Source organism: Somniosus microcephalus, chromosome 9 (genome assembly GCF_052327205.1).
Source record: "Somniosus microcephalus isolate GS21.2 chromosome 9, FLI_Smic_1.0, whole genome shotgun sequence".
NCBI lineage: Eukaryota > Metazoa > Chordata > Chondrichthyes > Squaliformes > Somniosidae > Somniosus > Somniosus microcephalus.
The window spans coordinates 121,636,291-121,659,226 of record NC_140995.1 but is presented as its reverse complement, the minus strand read 5'-3'; the positions used below and the strand labels follow the sequence as shown (position 1 = coordinate 121,659,226).

At 44.9% G+C, this 22,936-nt stretch overlaps 1 protein-coding gene across 1 annotated transcript in view; it reads left to right on the top strand.

The window, feature by feature from the left end:
• The window catches only part of opn5 (opsin 5), a 124,925-nt gene that overhangs the window by 62,060 nt on the left and 39,929 nt on the right, over positions 1-22,936 (top strand). Inside the window, exon 2 of the mRNA XM_085998204.1 lies at positions 9,720-9,839. Coding sequence (XP_085854330.1) covers positions 9,720-9,839 — 120 coding nt within the window. The remainder of the gene's footprint in view (positions 1-9,719; positions 9,840-22,936) is intronic.

Here is a 22,936-nt window from a genome sequence, read left to right as displayed (position 1 = left end):
GCCCTGCCAAAGGAAGGCAATGTGCTAAATGTGGTAAACGGAACCACTTTGCTAAAGTTTGCAGGACTGTTTTTTGAAAAGCAGTACACACAGTGAGTGACAGCCAAATGCCAGATAGAGAGCCAAATGCAGAGGAACTGTTTATTGATTCGGTGTCACAGAAAAAACAGATTTCAGAGACTGAGCAAGCCTTTGCCGATATTGAGATAGGAAAACAGGGCACAGAGCTTAGGTTTAAACTAGACACTGGAGCTCAGGTTAATGTAATTCCTCTGAGTGAGTATCACAGCTTGAAGGATGAGTGTGAGCTACAGCCCACCTCACACAGACTGACCAGCTATGGGGGTGAGCAGCTCATTGTAAAAGGCACATGCGTGATGAAATGCAAGTACAAAGAAAGTGACATGATGTTGGACTTTTACATTGTTGACACTCGAGCACCTCCAGTGCTAGGTCTAAAGGCATGTTTAGACATGGACCTCGTCAAGCTAGTGCTCATAGAGTCATAGAGTCATAGAGTTATACAGCACAGAAAGAGGCCCTTCGGCCCATCGTGTCTGCGCCATCCATCAAGCCCTGTCCAATCTAATCCCATTTTCCAGCATTTGGTCCATAGCCTTGTATGCAATGGCATTTCAAGTGCTCATCCAAATGCTTCTTGAATGTTGTGAGGGTTCCTGCCTCTACCACCCTTTCAGGCAGTGAGTTCCAGACTCCAACCACCCTCTGGGTGAAAAAGTTCCTCCTCAAATCCCCTCTAAACCTCCTGCCCCTTACCTTGAATCTATGCCCCCTTGTTATTGACCCCCCTACTAAGGGGAAAAGTTCCTCTTTATCTACCCTATCTATGCCCCTCATCATTTTGTACACCTCAATCAGGTCCCCCCTCAGCCTTCTTTGCTCCAAGGAAAACAACCCCAGCCTGTTTAGTCTTTCTTCATAGCTGAGGCGCTCCATCCCAGGTAACATCCTGGTGAATCTTCTCTGCACCCTCTCCAAAGCAATCACATCCTTCCTATAGTGAGGCGACCAGAACTGCACACAGTACTCCAGCTGTGGCCTTACCAGCGTTTTGTACAGCTCCATCATAACCTCCCTGCTCTTATATTCTATGCCTCGGCTAATGAAGGCAAGTATCCCATATGCCTTTTTAACCACCTTATCTACCTGTTCCGCTGCCTTCAGGGATCTATGTACATGTACACCAAGGTCCCTCTGACCCTCTGTACTTCCTAGGGTCCTACCACTCATTGTGTATTCCCTTGCCTTATTTGTCCGTCCAAAATGCATCACCTCGCACTTTTCAGGGTTAAATTCCATTTGCCACTTTTCCGCCCATCTGACCAACCCGTTTATATCGTCCTGTAGCCTGAGGCTTTCCTCCTCGCAATTTACCACCCCACCAATTTTCGTGTCATCTGCGAACTTACTGATCATACCTTTTACATTCTCATCCAAATCATTTATGTAGATCACAAACAGCAAGGGACCCAGCACCGATCCCTGAGGTACCCTACTGGACACAGGCTTCCAGTCACAAAAGCAACCTTCGACCATCACCCTCTGCCTCCTGCCACTCAGCCTGTCATTATCATTAACAGCACCAGTTGAGAAGCAGACAGTCATGGAGGAGTTTGCTGATGTTTTCAAAGGAATCAGACTATTCCCAGGTGAATGCACTATTCACCTTGACCCAGCAGCAACCCCTGTGGTTTGCCCACCGAGAAGGATACCCCTTGCTCTAAGTAGTCACCTGGAGGAGGAGCTGCAGAGCATGGAGAATACAGAAATCATCATCCGGGAAACAGAACCGACAGAGTGGGTCAACGCGTTAGTAGTGGTTGAGAAACCACGTACAGGCAAGCTCAGAGTCTGTCTCGACCCCAGAGATTTGAACAAGGCTATCAAACGCCCTCACTACCCTCTACCAATGCTAGATGACATCACACCCAAGCTAGTGGGAGCACGTTACTTCAGTGTAATGAACGCACGATCAGGATACTGGACTATCAAGCTCACGGAAGAGTCATCTAAGCTAACAACGTTCAACACACCATTTGGACGCTACCAATTTCTGCGGTTACCATTTGGTCTTATCTCAGCTCAGGATGAATTCCAGCGGAAGATCGACGAAACCTATGAAGGCCTCGACGGAGTAGTCGCAATCGTAGACGACATCCTCATCTATGGCAGGAATAGAGAGGAACATGACAGGAACCTCCGTGCGATGCTACAAAGATCACAGGAGAAAGGTATCCGGCTCAACCCCGAGAAAAGCATAATCTGATCCACCGAGATCAGTTATTTCAGGCATCGCCTCTCAACTGATGGGATTAAGCCGGATCCAGGGAAAATCTCTGCCATCAAGAAGATGGAGCCACCGAAGAACCGCACAGAGCTGGAGACACTACTAGGCATGGTTAACTACTTAGCCAAGTTTGCCCCGAGCCTCTCCAAAATCAACGCACCCATGCGTCAGTTGCTCAAACAATCCAATGAGTTCCTGTGGGACAAACAACATGACACAGCATTTCAGAAAATGAAAGACCTAATCACCAGAGAACCAGGACCAGTTCTAGCCTACTTCGACCCCAACAAAGAGCTCAGACTACAAGTGGACGCGTCAAAGTATGGACTAGGCGCAGTATTACTGCAAGAAGGAAAGCCCATCGGCTACGCTTCCAGATCTCTCACAGACAGTGAAATCAACTATGCTCAAATCGAGAAAGAGCTATATGCAATTCTGTTTGGATGTAAGCGTTTACACCAGTACGTCTATGGCCGACAAGTCATTGTGGAATCCGACCATAAGCCCCTCGAGTCAATCATGAGGAAACCACTAGCCGCAGCCCCACCAAGGCTACAGAGAATGATCCTTCAGCTACAGAAGTACGACTTCTTAATCATTCACCATCCAGGCAAAGACATTCCTGTCGCAGACACGCTCTCCAGAAAGTCTCTTAGCTACCAGGACAGCAGCCTCAGTGAAGGCATGGATGTGCAGGTGCACATGGTGTACAACAGCTTACCTGTGAGTGACTCAAAACTGAAGGAGATCCGAGCAGAAACAGAGAAAGATGCACAATTCACACTGCTGAGCAAAGTCTTACATGAAGGATGGCCTGAGGAAAGGAGGAAATGCCCTCAGAGCATATCTGAATTCTGGAACCATTGAGACGAACTGTCACAAATCAACAGAATCATCTTCAAAGGGGAGAAAATCATCATTCCTACCAATCTCAGAGAAGAGATGTTGACAAAAATTCATGCTTGACATATGGGCATGGAAAAATGCAAACAAAGAGCATGTGACATTATGTTTTGGCCCGGAATGTGCAAACACATTGAGGACATTGTCGGAAAATGTTCCATTTGTCTAGAACGCCGCCCATCAAATGTCAAAGAGCCCATGATTCCTCACCGTATCCCAGACAGGCCCTGGCAGGTCGCGGCAACAGACCTGTTCACATGGAACAACGAGGGCTAAATAGTGACTGTTGATTACTACAGCAGATTTTATGAACTGGACAAGCTTCACAGCACCACATCTGCAGCTGTGATCCACAAGCTAAAGGCAGCCTTTGCCAGGCATGGCATTGTAGAGACTTTAGTCTCAGAGAATGGGCCCCAATACAAATCAAAAGAGTTCGAGTCGTTTGCCAAGGCATGGGATTTCACACATGTCACATCAAGCCCACATTACCCTCAAAGTAATGGCCTTGCTGAAAAAACTGTCCAGATTGCAAAAACACCATGGACAAAGCCAAAGCGGACAAAAGAGACCCCTACATCAGTCTCCTTGAGTACTGCAACACTCCAGTTGACAACTTCAAGTCACCAACACAGCTGTTGATGAGCTGCAGACTTCGCTCAATCCTTCCAAGCACCAACCAGCAGCTGCAGCCAGAGGTTGTCAGCTGCAAGCAAGTACATGCAAAACGCGTACAGAGACAGCAACACCAAAAGAGATACTATGACAGGTCAGCTAGACTACTGCCGCCGCTGCACAATGGAGAATCCATCAGAATCCAGGAGCATGACTACTGGAAGCCAGCAGTCATCATCCAGCCAGCTGACACTGAGCGATCGTATCATGTCCGCACCCCAGAAGGACAGGTGTACCGCCGCAATCGCAGGCACCTCCTGAACACCAAGGAACAACACCGTCATTCCGATGAGAGGATCAATTCAACAGAGTGTGACGAACAGAGCAATACACAAAACAGATCATACTTACCTGAACCTAAACCTGAACCTGAATTGTTGACCGATTCAGGAGCATGCTCAGTTCCATACCACACAAGGTCGGGACGACAGGTCAAGCCTAGAGTTATCCTTGACTTGTGAACTGTGAAAGCGTGTAGGCAGATCGCTGCCCTAAAAAAAACTGTACATCTTTATTGAAATGTTGAGATGTTTTCAGTGCTAGTTATATGCTGAGTTTACTTATAAGTTTATGCTAACGAGAACATTATGTAGAAGAAAGGTTTAAAAGTAATGTATAACATTTTTCTTTTAAAAGAAAGGGGATGTAACATTTGCATATTGAATTATCATTAGCCCGCAGGCATCTGTAAGGAATACCTATTATATTCACATGTGATCACATGCTGAGTTGTCATTGGCCTGCAGGCATCTGTAAGGACTACTATTGTTTTGGAAGACCCAGGCTAGGGGTCCTAACGCCATCTTGTCCCCACTGTATTGATATGAGTAAGACCATCAGACCTAATGCTTCAATAAAGAGTTAAACTGTAATACTCCGTTGTCCTGCAATTTATTATTTTTGTACAAAGTGTGCAAAACAAGACAGAATTGAGCAGTGGATGAGGCTAGTGGTGCAGTTGGTAGGATATGTCATTTGAAGATTGAACTCACTCATCTTGACATCTCGTTTCAGCTCGTTAAACTTCTTCCTGCACTGTATCCATGTTCTTGGAGCAACACTCCTGGCATTGACCTCCGCCGGTACTTGTTCCCACTGCCTCCTGAGCATCTGTCTGGAAGGCCTCCTGCCCCTCAGTGGATACAGGACATCTCTCCTTCTTTCCACCTCTTCCACCAAGACCTCCAGTGCATTGTCTGAAAACCTTGCTGCTCGCTCTCTTACATGTTCAGCCATTGCTCGAAGTATCACAGCCCAGATTCAGTTTTCAAAGGACTCCCACCACTTCTTCTAGCCACAATTCTCCTCCCTTTTAAGAGGTGCAGGCTGCCTTTAAGTAGCCCTAACTACTCACGATATCGAGCCCTCCGCTGATGCGTGCAGCCAATGAACAATGTGGGTAGGGCTGGCTGCATGCAGAAAACATTTAAAACAGCAGGCAGAATGAATTTAACGCAAGGAATGGGCACAGGTTAATCACGTACCGGGATCCCCACACCTGTTTTCGGGAGTTAGCCAACTTAACCCCCATTCTGTGTAAATAGAATTTGCGCTGAAGTTACAGCGGTCAATTGGGAGAACCCCCGAGGAAATACCCAGCATTTGTTTTTAGGGGTGGTAGTTGAAAAAAGAATATTGGCCGAGACATCTGCTCTTCTTCAAATAGTGCCTTGGGATTAATTTTTGCTCACTTGAGCAGGCAGATAGGACCTCAGCATACCTTCCCTCTTTGGAGTTTACATCTACGCTTTCTCATTATCAGGATTGTGATGATAAGGATACTCTCCTTCACTTTCTCTGATATTTCCCTGGAGTTTAATTATTCTGGAAACTAGTTATCACCTTCATCAGAAAGCTGCTCCTTAATGTGATTCTTAGTGGTATTTTAAGCTTGCAATGCTAATTAGATAAAGTCCTGCATAGAATTCAAATGATTGCCCATCATGTTTTCTTTTCATCAAAACTAGTTTGGTCAGTGGCTGTCATTTTAAATGCCATTGTCCTCGGTGCTTGAACTCGATAAGGGTGATGGTCGCACACAGTAATTATCAGTCGGTAGCACTCTTACCTCTGAATCAAAAGCCCTCACTATAGGATTTGAGGAGATAATCTAAACTGTACTGCATTGCTAGAGGTGCTGTTATTCAGATGAAATTTAACCCAAGAAGTGTCTACCTGTTCAAATGGCTGTAAAAGATTCTATTTGAATTACTGATTGAAGCAGAGACTATATAAACATTTAAGAATTGGCTAGATAGATGGTTGAAGACGAGGGAGATAAAGGGTTTTGGGAACAGGGCGTGAATATTGGATTAGAGCTACTGCTCATGTGGAGGAGAAATACCAATGCAGACTGTTTTGGCCTAACAGCCTATTTCTATGATGTAATTTCAATGTATTTCTATGTAATTTGAAGAACAGCAAAAAGTTTTCCTGACGTCCTGGCCAACATTTCTGCTCAACCAACGCCATCAAAGGCAGTTTAAGATTCATCTCTTTTGCTGAGATCGTGCTGTGCTGAATTTGCAAACATAACAACAGTGACTGCTCTTTAAAAGTCATTCATTGGTTGTGAAATGCTTTGATATGTTCCAAAGGTGTGAGAAGGCACAAAATGCAATTTCTTCTTTCTTCTTCTAACAGTATTTAAATTATGATTTGGTGTCAGCAGGATAACATATGTTTAGCCCTGTGGCTCTATGAAATACAGTTTGTGCCTGCTAAGCCAATACTAACAATTTTTAAAAATTCGTTCATGGGATGTGGGTGTTGCTGGCAAGGCCAGCATTTATTGCCCATCCCTAGTTGCCCTTGAGAAGATGGTGGTCTTGAACTGCTGCAGTCCATGTGGTGAAGGTACTCCCATAGTGCTGTTGGGGAGGGAGTTCAAGGATTTTGACCCAGCGACGATATACTTCTAAGTCAGGATGATGTGTGACTTGGAGGGGAACTTGGAGGTGGTGGTGTTCCCATGTGCCTGTTGCCCTTGTCCTTCTAGGTGGTAGAGGCCGCGAGTTTGGGAGGTGCTGCTGATGAAGCCTTGGCAAGTTGCTGCAGTGCATCTTGTAGATGGTACACACTGCAGCCACGGTAGAGGAGGGAGTAAATGTTTAAGGTGATGGAGGGGGTGCCAATCAAGCAGGCTGCTTTCTCCTGGATGGTGTCAAGATTCTTGAATGTTGTTGGAGCTGCACTCAGCCAGGTGTCCGTAGTCGGTGCCAAGGTCAATGCCAGGTGGTCTGTCCAGTTTTATTCTTATTGTTTGAGTGGCTTGCTAAGCCATTTCAGAGGGCAGTTAAGAGTGGCCAGACCAGGTAAGGATGGCAGATTTCCCTCCCTAAAGGACATTAGTGAACCAGATGGGTTTTTACGACAATTCAATAGTTTCATGGTCACCATTACTGATAGTGATACTAGCTTCCAGATCTATTTAATTAGCTGAATTTAAATTCCCAGTTGCCCTGGTGGGATTTGAACTCACGTCTCATGGATCATTAGTCCACGACTCTGGATTACTGGTCCAGTAACATAACCACTATGCTACCATTCCTGACAGTGGAATTAAGCTCTGCTATTTGGCTAAGTGCCAGTTTCCTTTGAGGTGTCAGCCATGGCTCAGTTGGTAGCACTCTTGCCTCTGAGTCAGAAGGTTGTGGGTTCAAGTCCCAATCCAGAGATTTGACCCAAGTCAAAATCTAGGCTGACACTCCAGTGCAGCACTGAGGGAGTGCAGCACTGTTGGAGGTACCATCTTTCAGATGGAGATGTTAAACAGAGGCCCCGTCTGCTTTCGTGTCATCGGTAAAATTGGATATATGACTTTCTATGCCATCATCTAAGCCATTAATAAATACTGTGAATAGTTGAGGCCCCAACACAGATCCCTGCGGGACACCACTAGTCACCTCCTGCCAATTTGAGTACCTACCCATTATCCCTACTCTCTGTCTCCTGCTGCTCAGCCAATTTCCTAACCAGGTCAATAATTTGTCCTCAATTCCATGGACTTCTACCTTAGATAACAGTCTCTTATGTGGGACTTTATCAAATACCTTCTGGAAGTCCATATAAATAACATCCATAGACATTCCCCTGCTCACTACTTTAGTCACCTTTTCAAAAAATTCAATCAGGTTTGTCAGGCATGACCTAGCTTTCACAATTCCATGCTGGCTCTCTCTGATCAACTGAAAATTTTCGAGGTGTTCAGTCACCCTATCCTTAATTATAGACTCTAGTAATTTCCCAACAACAGATGTTAGGCTAACTGGTCTATAATTCTCTGGTTTCCCTCTCTCACCATTTTTAAATAGCAGAGTGACATGTGTAATTTTCCAATCTAAAGTAATGGTTCCTGAGTCGAGAGAATTTTGGAAGATTATAGTTAGGGCATCTGCAGTGTGCTCACCTACTTCATTTAAAACCCTAAGATGGAAACCATCTGGACCTGGGGATTTGTCACTCTTTAGTGCCATTATTTTCTTCATTACTGTTATTTTACTTACATTAATTTTATTGAGTCCCTGTCCCTGATTTAGTTTCCTTGGGATTTCTGGCAAGCTTCCTCTACTGTAAATACTGATGCAAAGTAATTATTCAACATGTTCGCCATTTCCTGATGATCATTGATAATATCACCGCTTTCAGTTTTTAAGGGGCCAACATTGCTCCTGACTACCCTCTTTTTCCTAATATAATTGTAAAAAAAAATTATGTTGATTCTGATATCCCTTGCGAGTTTCCTTTCATACTCCCTTTTTGTAAATTTTACTATCCGTTTTGTGACCCTTTGCTGTTCTTTGTATCTTTCCCATTCACCGGGATCTGTGCTATTTTTTGCATTTTTGTATGCTTTATATCCTATTATTATGTGTCTTCCTCTTCTGCGTCTTCCTCTTTAGCGTCTTCCTTTTCCGTCTGCAAGTGGATGCTGTAAATGAAAGCATAGAATGCTGGAAATGCTCAGCAGGTCAGGCAGCATCTCGACCTGAGGCATGAATTCTGTTTCTCTCTCCACGAATACTGCCTGACCTGCTGAGTATTTCCAGCATTTTCTGTTTTCTCAGAGGCCTTCTTTTACCATCCAAGGCCTTGCAAGCATCCAGCAGCATTCTCTACACACTTAAAAAACTTTTAACATGTATTACAGCAAGCCATTACTTCAATAAAATCAAAAAAATCCAGTCCAAAAGCTTAAATTCAAACTTACTTCTAAGATGTGTGTGTCCCTTTAAGAGGTGCTGACAGCATCTCTAGCAGTCGACTGAACGCTGGGTTTTATGGCGAGTTTAGGACCCAGCGCTGAACTCAGCGCTAAGGTCAAAGTTCACTGAGGCGTCGTTAAGTCGGCGTGTGTCACCCTCTCTTCATTTACATTTGCAGGGCCAGCGCTGCTATTGGCAATGCTAAGGCCTTTACCCAAATGGCAGCTGCCGAGTCCCACACCAGAATAGGGCACTAGAGTGGCAGCCGCCATTTTTCGACTAGATCTTGGCTGTAACAAGTGGCCCAGTTTCTCAGCCATTATCCCTTTAAATTTTACCTAAGGCACAATTTTCTTGTTTTTCCGTTAGGGTCGCTTGCATCGCAGCAACTGGCAGTGATGTGGCCGTGGTGGCAATTGGCTACAGCTCAGATCACAACATTCAACAGAACTCTGTCACTGCCTTCCTGGTGAATCTTCCAATTGGCTATGCCCACTTTACATCCAATATTGTACATGAAAAAAACACACAGTACAAAATCACTCATCTCTACCTTTAATTGCCAAATGTATGGAAATAGTGTTCTTGTCAATGGCAAGAGCGTAAGCCTGCTCTCTGCTTTTTTTAAGGAGTCATCACAACATTTGGAAATGGATATGTGATTTATATGCCAATCAAACAGAAGAAAAAGCTGAGACCCACTGAACTGATGACAGTAAACCTGGCAATTTTTGACTTTGGGATGGCAGGTAAATTATTTTTTTGAATTATATTCTGTTAGGATCACTATAAATTATAGACTGTGGAACAAAAGTTGCTGGGGACAGTGAAGGGTTGGAGGGTGGGAAACAGCAAAATGTGGTGCTTGACTGACGATAAACCCCAAGAATGAAGAAAACAAAGAGCGATTGATTACCTTTAAAAATCTGGACTCTGCTCCTTGTGCAGCATATTTGGACAATGAAATAACAACAGAAAAAGCTGGAAAAACCCAGCAGGCCAGGCAACATCCATGGAGAGAGAAACAGAGTTAACATTTCAGGTCGAAACCCTTCTTCAGAACTGAGAAAAAAGCAGGAAATGAAACAGATGAAAAAGCAAGTTGGGGGCTGGGAAATGGGGGAGGGGATGAAAGAACAAAAGGGAAGGTCTGTGAGAAGTAAAGAGACAATAAGAGATATTCAAGGCGAGACGAGATGGTAATAGGACAGATTAAGAAACAAAAGATGGCTCTAGATGAAGTGTGAAATGCGCTGGCAGAATGGAAGACAGCTGCCATGTTGGAGAGAAGAAAAAGAAAAGGCACAAACCAAAAGTGTGGATAAAAAATATATAAATGTAATAGGGGCCGAGGTTATGATCTGAAATTGTTGAACTCGATATTGAGTCCGGAAGGCTGTAAAGTGTCTAAACGGAAGATGAGGTGCTGTTCCTCGGGCTTACGCTGAGCTTCCGTGGAACAATTCAAGAGCCCGAAGACGGTGAGGTCTGAGTGGGAATGGGACGGTGAATTAAAATGACAGGCGACCGGAAGCTCGGGGTCACCCTTATGGACTGAATGGAGGTGTTCCACAAAGCGGTCACCCAACCTGCATTTGGTCTCCCCAATGTAGAGGAGACCACATCGTGAGCAGCGAATACAGTATACTAGATTGCAAGAAGTACAAATAAATCGCTGTTTCACCTGGAAAGGGGTGTTTGGGGCCCTGGACAGTGGGAAGGGGGGAGGTATAAGGGCAGGTGTTGTATCTCCTGTGCTTGCATGGGAAGGTGCCAGGGGAAGGGGTGCTGGGGGTGATAGAGGAGTGGACTAGGGTGTCTCGGAGGGAACGGTCCCTACGGAATGCTGAAAGGGGAGGTGAGGGGAAGATGCATTTGGTGGTGGGATCACGTTGGAGGTGGTGGAAATGGCGGAGGATGATGCGTTGAATGCGGAGGCTGTTGGGGTGAAAGGTGAGGACAAGGGGAACTCTATCATGGTTCTGGGAGGGAGGGGCAGGGGTGAGGGCAGAAGTGCGGGAGATAGGGTGGACGCGGTCGAGGGCCGTGTCAACCACGGTAGAGGGGAATCCTCGGTTGAGGAAAAAGGAAGACATGTCGGAAGCACTGGTATGAAAGGTAGCATCGTCGGAACAGATGCGGCGGAGACGGAGAAACTGGGAGAATGGAATAGAGTCCTTACAGGAGGTGGGGTGGGAGGAAGTGTAGTCCAGGTAGCTGTGGGAGTCAGTGGGTTTGTAGTGAATGTTGGTCAATAACCTATCCCCAGAGATGGAGACGGAGAAGTCGAGGAAGGGAAGGGAAGAGTCGGAGATGGACCATGTGAAGGTGAGGGAAGGGTGGAAATTGGAGGCAAAGTGAATGAAATTGTCTAGTTCAGGGCAAGAGCAGGAAACGGCACCGATGCAGTCATCAATGTACTGGAAAAAGAGGTGAGGGAGGGGACCTGAGTAGGACTGGAACAAAGAGTGTTCCACATATCCCATGAAAAGGCAGGCATAGCTAGGACCCATGCGGGTACCCATAGCGGCACCTTTGATTTGGAGGAAATGAGTGGAATCAAAGGAGAAGATGTTCAATGTGAGAACAAGTTCAGCCAGGTGGAGGAGGGTGGTGGTGGATGGGGACTGGTAGGGCCTGTGTTCAAGGAAAACGCAGAGCCCCCTCAGGCCATCCTGGTGGGGGATGGAGGTGTAGATGGATTGTATGTCCATGGTGAAAAGGAGGCACCTTCCTGTGGTCACAGAATCACAGAAACCCCACAGTGCAGATAGAGGCCATTTCGGCCCATCGAGCCTGCACCGACACATATCCCACCCGATCCCCGTAACCCCTACACCAACACATGTCCCACCCTATCCCTGTAACCCCACGTATTTAATCCCCCTAACACTAAGGGTCAATTTATCATAGCCAATCAACCTAACCCGCACATCTTTGGACTGTGGGAGGAAACCGGAGCACCCGGAGAAAACCCACGCAAACACGGGGAGAATGTGCAAACTCCACACAGACAGTCGCCCGAGGCCGGATTCGAACCCGGGTCTCTGGCGCTGTGAGGCAACAGTGCTAACCACTATGCCACCGTGCTGCCCTCTGAACCTTCCCGTGCAAGCGCAGTAGATGCAACACCTGCCCTTATACCTCTCCCTTTCCCACTGTTCAGGGCCCAAACACCCCTTCCAGGTGAAACAGCGATTTATTTGTACTTCTTGCAATCTAGTATACTGTATTCGCTGCTCACGATGTGGTCTCCTCTACATTGGGGAGACCAAATGCAGATTGGGTGACCACTTTGCGGAACAGCTCCGTTCAGTCCGTAAGGGTGACCCCGAGCTTCCGGTCGCCTGTCATTTTAATTCACCGTCCCATTCCCACTCAGACCTCACCGTTTTCGGGCTCTTGAATTGTTCCACGGAAGCTCAGCGTAAGCTCGAGGAACAGCACCTCATCTTCCGTTTAGGCACTTTACAGCCTTCCGGACTCAATATCGAGTTCAACAATTTCAGATCATAACCTCGGCCACTATCATATTTACATATTTTTTTATCCACACTTTTGGTTTGTGCCTTTCTTTTTCTTCTCTCCAACATGGCAGCTGTCTTCCATTCTGCCAGCGCATTTCACACTTCATCTAGAGCCATCTTTTGTTTCTTAATCTGTCCTATTACCATCTCGTCTCGCCTTGAATATCTCTTATTGTCTCTTTACTTCTCACAGACCTTCCCTTTTGTTCTTTCATCCCCTCCCCCATTTCCCAGCCCCCAACTTGCTTTTTCATCTGTTTCATTTCCTGCTTTTTTCTCAGTTCTGAAGAAGGGTTTCGACCTGAAATGTTAATTCTGTTTCTCTCTCCACGGATGTTGCCTGGCCAGCTGATTTTTCCAGCTTTTTCTGTTGTTATTTCAGATTTCCAGCATCCGCAGTATTTTGCTATCGTATATTTGGCCACAATGTTTCCTTCAAGCATCCTGGGTGCTGCTCCAAAGACCACCACCTCAGCATGGTGGGTGCCGCTCCAAAGACCACCACCTCAGCATGGTGGGTGCCTCTGTTGCACTGCTGCAAGCATGGGCGGCAACCCTGAATATTTAAATGTCCCATTCCCTGAGCTTTGGGATAAAATCAGCAGCAGGCCAAAGGGGCAGTGTTATGTCCTTCCCCACCACACCCTGGCCTGTTGAAATGGTCCATGGAATGTTCATGCTTGAGTATGAGAGGAACTATGGAGGAGTTGATGAATTAAATATGATAGATTACATGAATTAATTTGGAATGAAGATAGAATAATTTATTTGTTTGTTAGCAGTAGGTTAAATAAGGTTATATAATTGATGATTTATTCTTAAGTTGGCCTGTTGTGATAGGGAGGTGGAAGTATTTATTTGAGGAGCAGAAGGACAGTCTGAGCATGAAGTGAGGTCGCTGGGGCACAGTGGAGCTGGTGGCACATAAGGTGAATGGGGCTGGGTCTCTAATCATATAAGTATGAACAAGGAAAGTCAAATGGACCTTTATTGGAAGCAATAATCAGTAATAAAGAGACAGTGGGGCTGAAAATCCATAATCTCATTACTCTACCGCAGACATGGTGGAGCAGGATTGGGCCTTGTCCATATTCTGGGAGCTTGACCCCACCCAATTTCTGGGATCAGGCAATTAGCATAAGACAGGTAGGTGCCAGTGGCAGTATCTGTGCATCTTGGATGCCTACTGTTGGGGGTAGGGAAGGGAACAAAATGCAGTGCTTGCCAACTGTTTGATGGCAAGTCCAGTAGGACCAGCTTAAAACAGCGGGTCATGTTTAAAATCGACCCCCTTTATAAGTTTAGCTGATTTTACAAAAGCAGAAATTTATCTTCTGAAGTGTTTCAGGCCTTCACCTGACCTGGAACACTCCTGTGGATCTGAGTTATGCCATTCCACTCAAATGAACACTTGCTGCCATTTATCTACATTGAGGGCAGTGGATTCGGGAGCAGTGGGATTCTGGTGGATGACTCCGTCCAACCCATCCACCTTCTTTTCATATGTCATGCTTCCCGGGGAGGGACCAAACTATTGACCACCTCCAGAGAGAATTCCCTGTAACGCTTCAGGACAGAGGCTCAGTGTTACGAGGTCTTAACCCATTTCCCACCCCTGCCTGCCCTCTCCTACCCTCCTTTACCCCCAGCGTTCCACCCAATATAACTATTATTGCCAATGTTATTAAAGATAAATGTCCTTAAAAATATATCTCATTACCCTGCACCATTTCACCAAACCTCTCTGGAGCAAGATATTTGCCCATTGTCTCAACATTCGATAGTGCGTAGAACAGGGTGACTCCGCTTAGTACACTGAAAATAAATAAATAAACAAAAATGGAGTTTTACCTACTGGAAAAAAGAAATATCAGGAAAATTCAAAATATCATAGTATATTTGACAAGACACATTGTCCCAGATTCTCCCGGAGACTCGCTCAATTGTAATGGCGTATCTACATCACAAGGCCTATTTTATTGCGCCAAAGTCCCAGGAAATTTTGACATAACACACTTACACCATTATTTACTCCACGCCACAATTTCCTGGGATTTTTGTGCCTCTCCTCCATTTCCCTCACCAAAACAGTTGAACCGTTAATTACCATAACTTCATCCCTTTTAAAACAATGCCGATTGTGAATTTGCTGCACTAACACTACTGTGATCCCTGCTGCCACTTAGACTGTTGCAGAATGGCGCTGGTGGGCTCATTATGTTTGGTGTAACCATACGGATCGTAGTTTACTGTTTAAATTAAGAAATGATTGTGTCGCCCTCGTTAGATGCTTTTTCTATTATTCAGTGGTGCAGTTTTAACAGTGCCTAAGGTCATTGGTGCAAAGTGCAAAGCAGTGAACAGAAAGCTTGTAATCACATACATTTCTGGGTGGAGCAGGTTCACCATCCCTAGCTTTAAACTGCCACCTGGATGTGACATTTTTTATATATATAATTCACATCGTTAAGCCTAAGAGTTGTGAATGTGGTCGTCAGTGATCACAATGTGCCAATTTACATCTTAATACAATCCAAGTAGCAACTCAGAAATAGCACCGGGATTGCAGACTAATAGGGCAGGATTTTCATTGGGCTGTGGAGGTGGGATTGGAGGCGTGTGGGGGGTTAAAATCCCGAAATCGGGGGGGCACGAACCCATCCCGCACCCAACCTGCCTCCATGCCAGTTTCAAAGGAGGCGGGTACCCGACCTGCACTGGAACCCGCCTCCCCGAGGCAGGAAAGGGATTAGTGCCAATTAACTGTCTGTTAACAGGTAGTTAACAGGCAGTTTTTAGCCTAATCCCTATTTTTAATGTTGAAGTATGGGATTCCCGACGGCTCCAAACCACGCCAAGTTAGAGGAGGTGGACCGTTGGGATGAAGGGCTTGGAGGGGTCGAGATGTCCGGTGTTCAGGTGAGTGATGGGTGCATGAGTGCAAAGGTAAGTGTGTTTGGTATGTGTAAAGTGTTTAAATAAGTTTTACATACCTTTACTTACTTTTACAACCTTCCTTCCTTCAGGTCTCGGGAGTCCCTCATCTCACCAGCACAGAAAGCAGAATGGCTGCGAGCTGTCAAAAGTTCCAGCATTTAGCTTTCTGTTCCGGGGAGATCTCTAAAACAGCCTGAGAGGAAGGAATTAACCTGGAGTACAGATTGTCAGTGTTTGACAGCTTCAAACAGCTGTGAAACATTGATATTTCATCTGTCAAAAGGTCTTGACAGATGAAATATCAATCTGTGACGTCACCTGTTGCCGGGTGGCCCTTAATTGGCCTGCGGAGCCCGCTGGGTGGGCTCAACAAGGTCAATCAAGTCAAAATCACGTGGGTTGGCTAGAACTCGATGGATGCGGGACTACAAACCCGAAAGTTGTAGTCCCGCCTCCTACCCGACTCGTCATTGAAAATCCAGCCCATCATCTCTGGTTTTCATATTGTTCGTATAACCTCAATGGGAAGGGAGAAAGGGGTTGCAGGGGAAGGGGGGAGTGGGGGTGGTCACTGTTCTATTTAATCAACTAATCAGACAGAAAGAAAAGTCCTTAAGATGCATCAGCTCGCTATAATTTGAATTTGTGCTTGTTTCTGCCCATCAGTTCAAACTTTAAGCATTTATTTTAAACACTGTTTTATGCCAATAGTTTTTGAAAATAACTGGTCAGCAGAGAAATATGATCCAATAAATAATGCATCCTTCTGGTCTTTCTATTTGTGTGTACAGACAGCCAGAGAGACTGAGCAGCAGCAGATCGCCATGGCTTTTTACTTTGGCCATTGTGATTCGCCGCTATGCTCACTGCAGCATATTCTAATCAGTTCTCTTGTAAATTTTGGCATAAATTCGCTACTGGAGGATTGAAGCGCACAACAGTCTAACTTATGACATTCGTCATCAATATCGCCGTTGCAGCAAATTCCAAGCCAATATTGTATAGTAATAGAACAGATGCCATTACTTTATGACAATCAATTGCAACCTCAATAGGTGGACAAATGGGGACTACACGTAGGTAATCTAACCCAAGAACTGGGAATGCAGCAATAGCAAAGAACATCTGGTTCCATGTTGTAGCTGGTAGGACTTTGGAAAACTGATATTAAAGTCTCTTTTTTAATTTTTTTAGGAACATGAAATGCCATTGGGGCCAATAAACTTATCTCTTTGTGATAGACTCATTATGCCTACTTATCTTCTCATCACGGCTCTCAATCTCACCTCTTTCCAGAAATGCATTTAATAACCTCCTGAACTTATTTATACTATCCAATTGAATAGCCTTTCCTGATAACTTATCAAGATCTTCCTCCATTTCATAGACTATTAGCCTGAGGAAAATTTTGCTTGTTTTTTAATGTGCCGGTTTTGTTTCTGGCATAGAAACCCTCCTGTGAGATCACACTCCCTCCAGTGATGTCACCAATAAGGAGCATCCCATGCATCCAGGAGTGGCTCCTTAGGAATCAGTAGAGACAACATTTCGGACTGGCTTCAGAACCAGCAGAACAAAGCTACATCACCAATCTATAGTGCAGCTTCCTGTCTGCCAGCTCTGGAGCAGTCTCAGGTTACAGTCCAAGTTTCCATCCCTGCTGTCTGCTATTGAATTATTCTGATAAGAAAATTAATATTCTTAAAACATTACTCAAAGCTATTTTAAAGTTTGATATAAAAACGAAATACTACAGGTGCAGGAAATCTGAAAAAAGACAGAAAATGCTGGAGATACTCAACAGGTCAGGCAGCATCTGTAGACAGAGATAAACAGAGTTCTCGTTTCAGGTCGATAACCCGTCATCAAAACTGCCACTGTGGTGACTCTGCCAATCTGTAGAATTGGATAGCGTTGTCTCTTTGTTTGTCTGGTTCCATTTTGAAGATTATTATTTGTGCAGCCATCCTGAATCAAGTATCATTGACATTCTTGATGTAATGGTGAGCAACTGCCTTACCAAAGGATCAAAGGTCACATATCACTGCCTGGAAGGATTCAGATGTAAAGAAATTCAAGGCTGTGCTGCTCTTGACAAATACAGACAATGATGTTCTCCTGGTGGAAGTGGGCTGCTGATCTTCAGCCAGCAGTTGGCATACTTCCCCAATAACCTCCAGAGGGGAGTGTAGCCTACTCAGGCAATGTCTAGGTAAGAGCTTCTTGGCCTGTACACCCTGGTGAGTAGGCATGTGGTGAAGAGATGCCACCTGTGATGATTCACTCTGAGAGCCTGCAATCTTGCCTTTCCATGATCTCAGCCTCCTCCTCTTCCTGGCATAATAGAGGGATTTGAATGGGGAAAATTGTCCCCAGTTCAAAGCAGTACTTTAAAGCAGAGTTGAGTAAACCTAGTAGCAAAAGTCCTGACTGAACCTCCAAAGTACTAAGAGACTGAGGTGCAGACAAAGTTTCACTAGCCTTTAATAGCCGTGCACAAAATGGACTGGAAAGAGGCAAAGCTCAGCAGAATAAAAAGGAATCTGGCCCAAATTAACTGGGCAGTAATGTTAGCAGATAGGTCATAGAATCGAAGAAGGCCATCAAGCCCATGCTGGCTCTCTGCAAGTCCCACTTCCCCACCTTTTCTCCATAGCCCTGCAATTTTTTTTTCTTCAGTTACTTATCCAATTCCCTTTAGAAAACCGTGATTGAGTCTGTCTCCACCACCCTTTCAGGCAATGCATTCCAGATCCTAACCACTCGCTGCGTAAAAAAGTTTTTTCTTATGTCGCCTTTGGTTCATTTGCCAATCACCTTAAATCTGTGTTCTCTGGTTCTCGATCCTGCCACCAATGGGAACAGTTTCTATCTACTCTGTCCCGATCCCTCATGATTTTGAACACCTCTATCAAATCTCCTCTCAACCTTCTCTGCTCTAAGGAGAACAACCCCAGCTTCTCCAGTCTATCCACATAACTGAAGTCCACCATCCCTGGAATCATTCTTGTAATCTTTTCTGCACCCTTTCTAAAGCCTTCACATCCTTCCTAAAGTGCAGTGCCCAGGATTGGACACAATACTCCAGTTGAGGCTGAACCAGTGTTTTCTACAGGTTCATCATAATTTCCACGCTTTTGTATTCTATACCTCTATTCACGAAGCCCAGGATCCCGTAATCTTTTTTAACTGCTTTCTCAACCAACCCTGTCACCTTCAATTATTTGTACACATATACCCTCAGGTCTCTCTGTTCATGCACCCCCTTTAGGATTGTACCCTTTAGTTTATATTGCCTCTCCTCATTCTTTCTACCAAAATGTATCACTTAACACTTTTCTGCATTAAATTTCATCTGCCACGTGTCCGCCCATTTCACCAGCCTGTCTATGTCTTCCTGAAGTCTATCACTACCCTCCTCACTGTTCACTATACTTCCAAGTTTTGTGTAATCTGCAAATTTTGAAATTGTGCCCTGTACTCCCACATCCAAGTCATTAATATATACAAAGAAAGCAGTGGTCCTAGAACCGACCCCTGGGGAACGCAATTGTATAACTTCCTCCAGTCCGAAAAACAACCGCTCACCACTATTCTCTGTTTCCTGTCATTTAGCCAATTTCGTATCCATGCTGCCACTGTCCCTTTTATTCCACGGGCTTCAACTTTGCTGGCAAGCCTATTATGTGGCACTTTGTTGAACACCTTTTGGAAATCCATGAACACCACGTCAACCGCATTGCCCTCATCAACCCTCTCTGTTACCTCATCAAAAAACTCGATCAAGTTGGTTAAACACGATTTGCCTTTAACAAATCCGTGCTGGCTTTGCTTAATTAATCCACACTTGTCCAAGAGACTGTTAATTTTGTCCCTGATTATTGTTTCTAAAAGCTTCCCCACTACCGAGGTTAAACTGACTGGCCTGTAATTGCTGGGTTTATCTTTACACCCTTTTTTGGACAAGGGTGTAACATTTGCAATTCTCCAGTCCTCTGGCACCACCCCTGTTTCTAAGGAGGATTGGAAGATTATGGCCAATACCTCTGCGATTTCTTCCTTCACCTCCCTCAGCATCCTAGGATGCATCCCATCTGGTCCTGGTGACATCTACTTTAAGTTCAGCCAGCCTTTCGAGTACCTCCTCTTTATCAATTTCTATCCCATCCAGTATCTTCTCTACCTCCTCCTTCACTATGTCTATGGCAGCATCTTCTTCCTTGGTGAAGACAGATGCAAAGTACTCATTTACTACCTCAGCCATACCGTCTGCCTCCATGTGTAGGTCTCCTTTTTGGTCCCTAATTGGCCCCTCCCCTCCTCTTACTACCCATTTAATATTTATATGCCTGGAGAAGACTTTTGGATTGCCTTTTATGTTAGCTGCCATTCTATTCTCATACCCTCTCTTTGCCCCTCTTATTTTCTTTTTCACTTCTCCTCTGAACTTTTTCTATTTAACCTGATTCTCAGATGTATTCTCGACCTGACATCTGTCATATGCGCTCTTTTTCTGCTTCATCTTACTCTCTATCTCTTTCGTCATCCAGGGAGCTCTGACTTTAGTTGTCCTACCTTACTCCCTAGTGGAAATGTACCTTGACTGTACCCGAACTATTTCCTCTTTAAAGGCAGCCCATTCTCCCATTACAGTTTTGCCTGTCAATCTTTGATTCCAATTTACTCAGGCCAGATCTGTTCTCATCCCACTGACATTGGCCTTTCTCCAATTTAGTATTTTTACTCTAGATTGCTTCCTGTCCTTTTCCATAGCTAATCTAAACTTTATGATACTATGATCACTGTTCCCTAAATGTTCACCTACTGACATTTGCTCCACTTGACCTAACTCATTCCCCAGAACCAGATCCAGTAATGCCTCCTTCCTCATTGTGCTGGAAACATACTGATCAGAAAGTTCTCCTGAGCACACTTCAGTAATTCTTTACACTATTTGTGGTGTATGTGCCTTTAAGAGCAATTATGGTGTATGTGCCTTTAAGAGCCCCAGGTGTGCGTAATGCCGGTAATTGCCACTTGGGCTATATAAGCCTGTGTATTGTGTATATCCTTTAGAAACCCCCCCCAGACTTGCTTAGTAAATACCTATGAACCAACTCCTGTCTTCAGTGTCTTTATCTACACACGGACACTACAGTGGCGACGAAGTGGAAACGGACTTACCTGCAATTCGGCAGCACCTCAAGGACATCGATTCCTCCAGCGTCCAGAAGACTCAAGGAAGTAAGAGAAACTGTGGTTTCACCAGCTGGCCAAGCTGGTGACAGGTACTGTGCTAATCCTTCCTGGGCGTCAGGCTGGAGCTCCAGCGGCGGGCTCTACAGCTGAGACAGGCAGCGAAATCGGAGGCAAGCAATAACGGACTGGGAGGGTGCACTCGAGAGACGGCCGGCGCGGCAAGCAGGTCAACGTTTAGACCTCCGTCGGGAACGAGTCTCCAACAGTGAATAAACTGAAACCACAGTAAAACAGCGTTGTTATCGGTAGCAGCGGCGGGAAAGCGCGGGAAGCGCCATATCGTTGCTACAGAGAGAAAAAAAAAAGCACGGGAAGCACCATATCTTTTCTGAAATGCCTAAATCTGGTAATATTGAGGCTTTTGATGGCGAAATAGAAGATTGGACCACATACGTGGAAAGAGTAGAGGTTTATTGCACTGCAAATGGAATAACAGATGAAAAAAAAGCTTCAGTACTTCTGAACTTAATGGGCGCGAAGACATACGGGCTGTTACGAAATTTAATCACTCCAGCCAAACCAAAGGACAAGACTTTTAAAGAAATTGTTGATACCCTGCAGGAGCATTTAAACCCAACACCGCTGCTGATAGCGGAACGATTCAAGTTCTTCAAGAGAAATCAACACAAGAATGAAAGTAACGCTGATTACCTAACCGAATTAAGAAAGCTATCAAAGTACTGCCAATTCGGAGCAGGACTATCGGATTATCTTCGAGACAAATTTGTTTGCGGTCTCTTAAGTGAAGGAACACAAAAAAGACTGCTTTCTGAAAAAGATTTAACATTGGACAAAGCTTTCAGTATGGCTGTATCATACAAAGCAGCAGCAAAAGGAGCTGCAGAGATACAACAAGAGACACAAGACTTCGGCACCCATAAAATGACACAGGAGTTCGGAAGATGTTATCGCTGCGGCAGATCCACCCATAACCAGAGGGACTGCTGGTTCAAGGGCAAAGCATGCAGGCAATGTGGTAAGATTGGACACATTGCACGGGTATGCCAATCTGGACAAAATAAATCCACTGACAGAAAACAAAAAATCAATAAAGAAAAGTACAGGAAGGTACAAATGATGACGGACAATAGCTCCGAAGACCAGAATCGCGATAGCGACTCCGGAAACAAGAGACTAAGCTGTCTCAAATTACATAATGTACTTGCCAAAGAGGATTACCAAACCATTTGGGTTACCCTCACAATAGCAGGGTCCCCAGTTAAAATGGAGCTAGATACAGGATCAGCTCTAACCGTAATAAATCGACGAGATTACGAGAGGCTATTTTCGCATATACCTCTAAAAGACACATCCATTATCTTAAAAACATATACGGGGCAGAAAGTCTACCCCAAAGGAAAAATAAGGGTGCCTGTGGTATACAACGGCAAAGAAATACAAAAGTTGTATTTATACATTCTACAAGATGTTGGTCCACCGTTGTTGGGACGTGAATGGATAAGGAAGATATGTTTAGACTGGCACTCCATTCAGGCACTGACGGTGACCAGTAAGGAAAAAAACAATGATGACATCATACCTGAACGATTAAAAGACATCTTGGCCAACGCCAAAGAAGTGTTTCAAGAGAAACTAGGAACCTTGAAAGGCATCACCGCCTCAATAAAAGTGGAAGATACAGCAATTCCAAATTTTTTTAAGGCAAGACCAGTGCCATACGCAATACGTCCGGCAGTCGAGGCAGAGCTGAAGAGTTTGGAAAAGGCAGGCGTATTATCCAAAATAGATTGGAGCGAATGGGCAACACCCATCGTTCCAGTCATGAAAAAAACATTGAAAAATAACTCTGAGGAACAGAAAAAAATTCGCATCTGTGGAGACTTTAAGGTGGCTGTAAACCCGGTCCTTCACACGGTACAGTATCCTCTTCCGAGGATAGAAGATATTTTCGCCTCACTATCCGGAGGGAAACGTTTCACAAAAATTGACTTGGCACAGGCATATCTACAGATGGAGGTTGAGGAGACCTCTAAAAAGTATCTCACAATAAACACACACAAAGGCCTGTACCAGTACAATCGACTGGTTTTTGGAATAGCATCAGCTCCAGCTATCTGGCAAAGAGCTATGGAGCAAGTCCTCCAAGGGATTCCGGGGACTCA